At 42.3% G+C, this 10,908-nt stretch overlaps 1 protein-coding gene across 2 annotated transcripts; it reads right to left on the minus strand.

Moving 5' to 3' along the window:
* Nucleotides 1–2,871: 2,871 nt before the first annotated feature.
* Nucleotides 2,872–10,808, minus strand: LOC128507435 (pterin-4-alpha-carbinolamine dehydratase 2-like). 2 transcript variants are annotated; one of them, XM_053478355.1, is made up of 4 exons: nucleotides 10,607–10,808; nucleotides 7,606–7,737; nucleotides 3,597–3,677; nucleotides 2,872–3,147 (listed from the first exon to the last, which is right to left on the minus strand). In XM_053478355.1, exons 1-4 carry the CDS (start codon nucleotides 10,691–10,693, stop codon nucleotides 3,052–3,054), a joined length of 396 nt encoding a protein of 131 aa, XP_053334330.1. In that variant the 5' UTR covers nucleotides 10,694–10,808; the 3' UTR covers nucleotides 2,872–3,051. The 2 variants fall into 2 exon arrangements, with proteins under 2 accessions (XP_053334330.1, XP_053334331.1); XM_053478356.1 differs by having other exon boundaries at nucleotides 7,606–7,781; nucleotides 10,607–10,669.
* Nucleotides 10,809–10,908: the final 100 nt, after the last annotated feature.

The raw sequence follows: 10,908 nt of genomic DNA on the forward strand, positions 1-10,908 counted from the left end.
GCACGCGAAGTCAGGTCTGATGAACATTTGCATTGAGCACATCTCTATTATTTGCATACAACAGTTACAGGAGACAAAAACTGTATACTTCTTATACAACTACATACAATTATATATACACACGCGTGCGCACACACAAACACACATACCGCATTCTTCTTCTTCTTACCATCATATAAATCATTAGAACTACATAAATGTGTACATATACAAATTTAACTAAATACTATATAATATACTAATTTAGATAATTATAACCTTACATTTAACATAATTACATGGTTATAAGTTATTTGACAAAACATAGGTCTTACATTCTCAATTATTAAACACTAAACCACTATGGTCTGTTTGATCACTAAAGTCAAGCTTAAAATAATGAGCGTAACATCAAAAAGTCTAGCACCTCTCGCCTGGTCCTGCATCAGGGCAGAAGGCAGGCCTGCTTCTTCAATCTCCTCTGCTCTGACACCAGAGTTGTTTAATGAACTTCCTCTAGATGTCTGAACAGCTTGAGTTAAAAATAACCCTCCTAAACATGGTTTACCTGATGGTGCTATTAGTCAGTAGCCCAGTGAACCCGTGTAAGGAGGAGTGTGTGGATAGTGAGCTTGAAGAACCTCTGCGAGAGCATTTGGCTGTAAACGTAAATCCTATATTAAAAATTTTAATAGAAATTAATTAATCAGTGACACACACACACACACACACACACACACACACACACACAAGAACTGTGAAAACATATCTTACTGTTCACATCCTCAGACTGATTTTGTAAATTTCTTTTTTTGGAGTTTGTAACCAAATGCAGCTTCTTCAGCTGGTTTACTGTGTTTAGTTATGGATTATTATTAAACTTTATAACAATAATAATCAATGAACTTGACGTGAATTAAGAGCTGGAGCTGAAAGATTTTAGCACAAAGTGTGCAGGGTAGTTGAGTTTCTGCACATATATATACACACACACACACACACACACACACACACACTATTAACACCTATTAAATACCATGACAACAAGCATCAAATCATTACACTTGTAAATTAAACATGATGCAGTTGACAGACCTGAAGGTTTGTAGAAGGCGTTACACACTGCTGGTGTGGCCTGTCAGTCGCAGAGCATTAGCTTACATGTTAACTGCTATTTAACTATCATTTAGTTCTTTTTTTTGGTAAGTCTCTCTCTCTCTTGCGCTCTCTTTCTCAACTTTTTTAGCTGATTCTGGATCAGTTGGTTTAGCTTAGCATTAAGGCCAGAGACATCACTCACTTCCTTCCAAGTCGAAGCATCCTGAATCGATTGCTGTTTGTCATTAGATTAAAAAAGTCCATAAATGAAAGCAGAGACAAATAGAGCTTTGATCAGAACACACAGTTCACTTCTGGTCTTTTTCCAGTAATGTGCAAGATGGAAATAAGCACGGCCTGTTAGACAGAACGTTCTCTCACGACAGCAAGCATTTATATTTACGAGCTTTTCATTTTCTGTTGTGATGACTTTTCAGTCATAATTAGATTCATGCTCACATCACATCACACATACACACTTAAAGAAACTATTTATGTTTAGCAGCTTTAACAACATTACAAACGCATTGTTCCTATAAATAACAAGCTGAATTGAGAACGCTGAGAACACCGTCATGCATGAACACTGGCTACACTTACATGCACAATATTTCTTCAGTCTGACTCAAATCATTTAATCAGAATCAAACTTTTCTGATGTGCGCATAGTGTTCATGCCGCTGTAAAGTGTTTAATCTGCCGGTATATACAACTTAAAAAGAGAGAAGTATTTTTCTCCAACTTTAAAGTTGGTTCTGGCTCCCAATCTTTTAAGATAAATCTGGCTTTCTGTGTTATGTTTGGTTGTAAGAATTTAGTCTCCTTTGTGATTGGTTAGAAGCTTTACTGTGTGTGAAACGTGAGCCAATCCAAGCTTCTTTCTGCGCCAGAGACTCAGAAGTGACAGTAAAGACAGGAGGGAGAGAGGTGTTTGTTCTCACAGTTCAGGAACGGAAGCTAAATTTCCTGGAAACTTTTCATGCCACATAGTGTTACCTCTACCTAGGGCACAGAAACAATAGATTTTTTTTTACAACAAGAGAGAAATGATCAGGTCAATCCTTTACATGGATAATATTTACCCACTGAACAGATTAAAAAATTTACACCCCCTCTCATTCCCACTGGAAACTCATTTGGGCCAGATCGGGTCAGACTGTTCCAACGGAGGGGTTTACATGAAGCATTTCGATTCGGATTAAGCTATTAATCTGGTTATTAGAGGAATATTAGGGTCCATGTAAACAATCCTACAGCAGCACCACAGCAACCTCATCCAGCTGTGATGATCTCTACATCAGCTGAGTCCAGGGTTGAGTCGTTCAGGTTCTTGGAGACCACCATCATTCTCCTGAGCCATTACAGAAAGTGTGCTCACTTCCATCATCATCAATGTGCTTCTCCTCCGCCTCCTCCAACTGCAGGACCAGACGGCAGCCTGGGATCCACTTGCCTAAGAAGCGCATCGGCTGTAAGATCACCAAAATCTGAAGAGGTGGAAGTTGCTGCGAACCTCCTGCCAACCAGCTCTCAGTCCACATGCCATCACTGAGGTGCTGCAGGTTCGTCACCTTCAGAACCACACGACATGAGCACGGCCTTGCTCAGCATGCAACACGGTTACCAAACCGCTCCGACCCAGAGCAACTAACACCAGACTCTCACACACCGTCACACTGTCTTACATCATCACCGTTAGCTCACGTTCTGTCCTGCGTCTCACTGTGGCCTTACTGTGCATTAGATTTTTTCAGTTCAGCTTCATGTATTCATGTAATAATGACAATAACAAAACTGTATTCATGCGTTTATTCAAGATCAGTTTAACGTGACAGAACAACTCTTTATGCCTCAGTGTTTACAGCAGGTCGTAGGTAAGCCCAGAGCTCAGGCAAAAACACACAAGCACAGACACACACACACACACACACACACACACACACAAATCCAGAGAGATGACGCCATCTCACAGCACTAAATCGCCAGAGCGACTTTATCGATGAATTTGGCGAGACGGATGTCCTTCTTCGACAGAGCGCCGCAATCGTGTGTTGTTAATGTGACCTGGACCTGCGAAAGAACACAAGATTCAAATGGAAGGAAAAAAAACACACACACACACAGTGGAAAGTAGCAGAGTGAGCGCCCGGAGCCTTTCATAAAGAGAGGATTAATGGTGGAATTCCTCACAGTGCAGCAGGAGCTCGGTCGCTAACAGAGGCTGCAGCTGGATTTGAGGCTGTTTGTCCAAAACTGCTGCGAGTTTCTTCACACACATGGCAAAAAAAAAGCAGATTTGACCATAAAAAACAGGATCTGCTCAGATTCGCATTGTTCTGGTGTGAAACATGAGCTAGCGGCGTTAGCGTGAGTCGTGTCAGTGCAGACATATTGAAAGCTTGGCAGCGGTGCGTGGGGCCTCTCGGCTCGGCTCAACGCGGCGCTGGTGTTAACACTGAGCGAGCCTTTATAAACGCCTGCCGCGGGGTGACGGAGCGGCGCTCGGTGGAAGTTATTACCTTATTATAAACATTGAACCACTCCGGATGATGGTTCATCTTCTCCGCCTGCAGAGCCACTCGAGACATGAATCCAAAGGCCTGCAGTAAAGACAAACAGTGTACACATCCCCATGAATTATTACTCCCACAGCGCTGTTTATTACTGCACGATATTACTCTAGTCACATCCTCATTATGTTACTGAAACAAAAGTAATATACTTTATTTATTTCCCCAAACCTTATTATTACAGCACACGTCACTGTTTCTCTTTATTACACAGCAGCTTTACTCTTATCCCATAATTACACTCTTTACATCATCACACTCTCACCTGAGTTCCTCTTCCCCGCCCTGAATACACACTCACACCTTCAAACTCTTTAGGGTATATAATCATCATAATAATAATAATTGGGCGACGCCCTGCAGCTCACTACATGCTGTGTGACTCCTGAAGAGCCATAAGTGGCCGGAGTTATGATCCAAATACCTACTTTGTTTATCCCAAAATAAGTGAAAATGCTACTGACTGCAGGTCTCACAGTACAGGAGGTAGAACACTTGACTACGGCGCCCCCTATATGCTTTACCTGAGCAGCAGGGGGGGGGGCAGCATGTGTGAATACAGGTGCAGATAAACTAAAGCTTTATTTGTCATGCTTTACGATGGAACAAAAACCAAACGTGACAAAAACAAGGTCAGAGGCGGGGCAAAGGTCAGGCGACGTACGATCAGCAGAACAAAGAACAAAACAGAGTGAAAACCAGACGAGGCTCAGGAGTAACTGGTACGAGAGACGGTTCGATTGTCCTTATATACTGTGTGGCTGTGATACAGTACAGGTGTGTGTGTGTGTGTGTGTGTGTGTGTGTGAGAAACAGATTTACATCTGAGGCTGCAACATTCTTTAGCACAAAATTATATTAGTAACAAAATCCTACCAAATATCCTGCGACTACAGTGTGAGGCCCCTCAAACTAGTACAGATAATACAAAACAACGTGCGCTTAACTCAGTGTGTACTGATCACACACACACACACACACACACACACACACACACACACACACACACCATTCAGAGGCCATTGTGTGTGATTATGTGAATTCTAATTACCTGAGAGAGGCCGTGATTCTCGATGTTCACTGCGCCGCTATTTCAGAGCAATTTCCCTCTGCAATCTCAATTAAGCCTGTAAATGCTTCCGCGGATAATTAGCCCACTGAAAGGCCATTGTGCACCGCGCGCCGCCGCGGCCGCACCGACACACAGACGCACAGACACTCGTGGCAGGAAATTGCTTCAAGTCTTTAGTGTGTTGTAACCAATTTTCCGACACATGATGTAACACGATCGGCGGCTCTACGATCGGCTCGAGTATCGGAGTACAAACCGCCTCGCAATCAGTTTAACGTAATTGTCAGATTCCTGCAACGTGAGCCGCGAGCGCGGCGGCCTGGTCTTTCTCAGCTCTCATTAGGAACATTGGGCCGTTATTAAATCACCACCGCCGCTGATTGGTGTCCAAAACGTTTCCCTCATTTATTCACATCAAATCTGGAGGATAAAGTGTGAACTGGTGCAGTGGAGCGCGGCTTTAACCTCTCTCTCTCTCTCTCTCTCTCACACACACACACACACACACACACACACACACACACAGCTTCCATTTAACTCAACTTCATCATGTCTTACATTCAGTTTGACTTCAAAAATCTCAGGCTGTTTCACAGGAACTGAAGTGACAAAACACTCAAGGAACACAATGCTCTGTGCACACACTCACACACTCTCACACACACTTACACACACTCACACACACTCACTTACACACACTCACTCACACACACTCACTCACAATCTTACACACTCCCAATCTCACAATCTTACACACTCAGAATCTCGCACACACATGCACACACACACACACACACACACACACACACGTGCGCTCGCACACACACATGGGCGCGCGCACACACTCTGGATGGAGACAGCACACTCGCCCCGTTTACTACGAGTCTGAGAGGTCAAGGAGATTTTGGTTGTGTGTCTCTTTGTTTTTCTCTGTGTGTCATTACACACACACACACACACACACACACACACACACACACTCCCCCTCACACTATGTCTGTCACACAGCCGCTAATTTAAAGTGACACACTGCAGGGCCTCCGATAATCAGAACCACCAGCACCCGGGCCGAGCCATTACACCCCCCCCCCCCCACCTCGCCACTCTGAGGGGCATTTAGGAAGATTACAGAATGACTGTCATGAAGGACAAGCTGGAACACTGCCATGCACACACACACACACACACACACACACACACACACAGTGTGAAGTTATTATGATGGATCAAGGTTATTTATTTTATTATGTACCTTTTTTTTCTTTAACTTTATTTATTTATTTATTTAACCCAGGAGACAAAAATATATTTATTACATGAAGTCAACTTGCTTCTGCTATCAACACACACACACACACACACACACACACACCTTCTAAAGTGTAGAGAATGTCTGTTGATGATATTAATGTAAATGAAACCAAACCCATGAGCTTCTCCTCCCAAAAAATTAAGTAAAATTACATAAATTTAAATTTCAGTTTGGAAAATCTTGGTTGCCAAGAAAATAAATAAATAAATAAATAAATAAATAAATAACCCCCAACATTTATATCTATTATCACATCTGGAATATTCCACATGTTCATGACTTCATTATTGATTAAATCGAGCTAATTCAGTTTACACTACAATGTGTCTAAATCAAAAGGGGAATTTACATAATTTAACATTTGCGCGGGCACTCACACACACACACACACACACACACACACACACGCATAGATGCAGATGAGGTAATTAACATACACAATTAGTGTTATACAATTATTATATTACTTATACTATTACTATAAAAATGACAATGTGGTTATTGGTTATACTATTTTCGTTAAACAGCTGCACTGAAAAAGATATAAAAACAAAACTCGCAGTGAAACTCCGAACCCAGTGAGAGCTGATGTAGAGTTTAAACTGAAAATCGTCTCGTCACATGTTTACGTTTATGTTTACATTTACAGCTTAAATGCACAGGTTCATGCAGATTAAATAAACACCTGGATAAAATAAAACTGCTCAATTAATGTCAATTAACTTTAATGTTGTTAAAGAGACAACGCGCGCTAGCTGATGCTAATACTTAATAAATAATAATCACAAACACCGTGACGGAGACGATCTGTAATCACTACATCATGGGGCAGAGAGAGCGAGAAAAGGACTTACAGACAGACAGACAGACAGACAGACAGAGATGAGGAACACATGGATAACTGGAGCATTTGTGGTTTTCAGTGACAGATGAAAGGTTTTAACCAATTGGATTGTTTGTGAAAGAAATGATTCTGATGGAAACCTCGGCTTCAGTTGAACTAGGCTCTGCTCCCTGTCACACTGATGGGGACTGACACACACACACACACACACACACACACACACACACAGAGAAGGGGGTGCGGGAGGAGGTGCTGTGTGGTGCCATGAGGGTTTTGATTTATTTAATCCCCAAACATCAGAAAGAGGAAGTGTAGTAACAACATCCAGCTCAAAACCCATATCTGGATTAACTATATAGATCAGTGACCCCGCCCGCTATGGAACTCCAGAGTGACTCCGCCCACTTTTTTTTTTACCAGCTTTGATCCTAGAAATTTCTCCCCTCATTTATAATCTTAATATTCTCATGAATATGGAAAAGATCATGTTTTTCTTAAAAGAAACAGAAAAGAAAATGTAATAAGGCAATAAGACGATGGCAAGACGAGTGTGTTAGTGAGAGTGTGTGTTGGTGAGAGTGTGTGTTGGTGAGAGTGTGTGTTGGTGAGAGTGTGTGTTGGTGAGAGTGTGTGTTGGTGAGAGTGTGTGTTGGTGAGAGTGTGTGTTGGTGAGAGTGTGTGTTGGTGAGAGTGTGTGTTGGTAAGAGTGTGTGTTGGTGAGAGTAGGAACCTGATTAAAGTTTTTGAAGTGCAGCTCTTTATACAGCGCGTCTCGCTCCTCCAGCTCCACCCATCCCGTTGCCTTCAGCTCCATCAGCGCATGCTCCCTCTCTGCTGCACTCAACCAGTGTGAGTCTGTGGTCTACACACACCCACACCCACACACACACACACAGTCTGTTAAAGCTGAAGAGACAGAGGTACAATCAGTTCAACTAAATAAATAATGTAAATATCAGTGTTGTGGCGCCATCTGTTGGCAGATGTAGAAGTTACAGGATAAAATTACAACAAACCCAGAAATACACCTGAAGAAACTGATTCTAACAATTCAGTTCTACAAAAGTAGTGTCTGTACCTGTAAATATATATTTCTTTTAGATGTAGATCAAATATTTTATTAAAAATAAATTCAATTAATTTCATGCATCTCAAAAAATTTAGTTAAAAAGTGAAACTTTGAAAAGATATTTCAAGCCTTTTATGGTTTAATTTTAATTATCACAGATTTAGCTCACAAAAATCCTGTATCTCAAAATATTAGAATATTTGATTTCATTTTGGTAAATTATTATTCATACATACTAACACTGTGAACCTCTCCCTCTAAAACACACACGTTTATCCTTTAACTTTTATTCTTCTGCGCTGGTGTCTGTGCTGCTCTGTGATTACACTGCCGAAGCGCTAGGTGGCAGTGGTGTTCCTACTCCTCTGTGCTGCTGAGGGTTTTTTGGAGGACTAACAATGGTGAATGAAACAGAGCAAACCATGGCGTTGGAGCTGACAGAGGTTGAAATTACTGCAGCTCAGGAACCAGAGAAGAAGTTAAAGGAGACGATCAGCACGACATTCAACTCAGCAGGAAATCCAATCACAGTCGCTGCAGTCAGAGGGACCTACAGCATTTCTCGTATAGATACACGCATAGACACAAGATATCATTAAAAGAGGGTTCTGACAAATGTACAGGCCAAACCTTTCTTTTATCTATATAGATTATTCAACGCCTGGATCTTGACCTTTCTGCTCTTTGGGTTTTTACAGTTGGTGGTCTGGCTGTGTGTGTATAAATCTGATTTAAGTAATGTTGAATTTCTCAGTTAAAATCCTATATACTGTCTGAGATTCACAAAATTCCATGTCGTCATATAATCTTACAGCCAATCATATTGTGTGAGGTCGTTTGCAGACGCAGGACCTGAGCAGATCCGGTACGTACACTGGTCAACTGTGAGTGAAAACCGGAGCTTAAACCTGACGAGGGCAGAGATCTGGTGTGGAGTGAAATGCTAACCTGACCAGATGAATACTTTCTATGCTGTAATCTGTTTAAAACCCGCTTGAGACAAACAGTTCCACCTGCGGAGCGACAGTTATTACCATAATGATGATGTTGTTGTTCACCACAGTGAAAAATCCAGTCCACACAACGACTGGGCACAGGCTTTACGCCGGATGCCCTTCCTGACGCAACCGTCCTATATATCCGGGCTTGGGACCGGCACTGCGTCCAGTAGGTATTACCTAGGGTTAGCCTAACCTAACCCTGGTTTGGTTAACCCATACACACAGCTGGTGTTTAACACAGCTACTCAGAACACAGTCCCACACCAAGCAATAAAAATGAAGACATGTAAACATAAAGAATACTGAAGTCCACTACCCACAATTAAAATTTTCATTTAATCAAGAAATCCTTAGTATTATATGGGCAAGTAATATGTTCTCTGTAAATATTTAAATAATTTATGCACATTTCAATAGTATATGTTTTATAATGGTATTAGTGATATCTGTTGAATTTTGAGATAAACTTATGATTTTTCAAAGTTGATTTCTTTAATGATATAACAGCATTTTCCGTTTAAATTTCAAATTAGCATATCCTCTCTTTGACGAAACAAAGCCTACATTTTACCTCAAGCTCAACCAAATACACCTGTGAAAACCCTATTAGAATCCCTTCAGTAGTTTTTATGTGATGCGTGCACAAACAAACAGATAAACAGACAGACAACAATTCCAAAAACCATCTTGATGTGTTCTATTTCTCATCGAACATCTCAAATTAGTTTTTTCACAATTATTTTTAATTTTTGTGCAACTTTACAGTTTTGTTATATGTATAGATTTAATGTCCGCAGTACGAAATTTCCACAGCAGCAGCGACAGGCACCTGAGGTGATTATGTTACCATGGTAACGCAAGGCGGAAGTGATGTCTGCGCTGGTGATGTTGCACGGCGTTCCAAACGGTGGAATTTTATCAAGGGAAGTTCCCTTAACCGGCATTCTCTGTACATGAGGTGTAGGGGGCGTCCTGTGGAGTGCACTGTGGGACTGAACGCAGCTGTACAGTGTTCCAGTCCCGCCTACATCCGGACACCCTGCAACATCACCAACACTGACATCACTTCCTCAGAGCGTTACCGTGGTGACGAGAGCAACTCCGGAAACTGCTGCTGTTCTGTGAGAACTTCATACTCCTGAAATTAAATATTTATTATATGTTAAGGCCAAAACTGATTTATTATAAAAATGTACATGACTGATGGATAAATCTGATTTCTGAGTGTTTTTGCGTCTCTTTGCGCAGGGCCTGATGGGTAATTTTGCTTGTCTACTTCCGGGGAAGCAGCTCTATTGCAGATGGCGGAACCCAGAACATAAGACATTCCCGCCATGTGCAATAGAGCTGCTGCCGATGACCAGCGTGCTGTACGCTCGCGCGTGCATGACGCAAACGCACCTAAGGTTACAGAATAGTCACGTGAACATGTTCGACGTCTTTGTTCACGTGCTTACAGACCGAACCGAGTAATAAACGTGTTTCGAAGCACGGCGTGACTTCTCACACACACACCCCCCCCCCTGTGTTAGCGTAAATGATGACGTCACTGCATAGGAAACTCCGCTCTAACTCTCAGCGCACTGTACAGCGGCACTCTAACCCCTGACCCCTAACCCCTGACCCCTAACCCCCACACAGAGGGAACAGGAGACTCTTACCATCCCAGCCGCGGACAGGAGCAGTCTGTGTCCGGATAAAACACTCCGACTCTTAGTGCAGAACCTCATAAACATTAACCTGCTCATTGCGCGCGCGCACACACACACACACACACACACAGAAGCTGTCTGCAGGTTTGCCTGCGCAAAATTCTAAACCCAGACTGATTAGATCTGCACGTTCTCTCTCTCTTTCAGGTTAGATTGTAACTGACAGTGACGTCATGAACACCGCCATAAAACACTGCACAGTACCCAGGATGCACGTGGTGTGGGCGTGGCTTCCACGGCTGCCCATCGTC

This window comes from Clarias gariepinus, chromosome 19 (genome assembly GCF_024256425.1).
Source record: "Clarias gariepinus isolate MV-2021 ecotype Netherlands chromosome 19, CGAR_prim_01v2, whole genome shotgun sequence".
NCBI lineage: Eukaryota > Metazoa > Chordata > Actinopteri > Siluriformes > Clariidae > Clarias > Clarias gariepinus.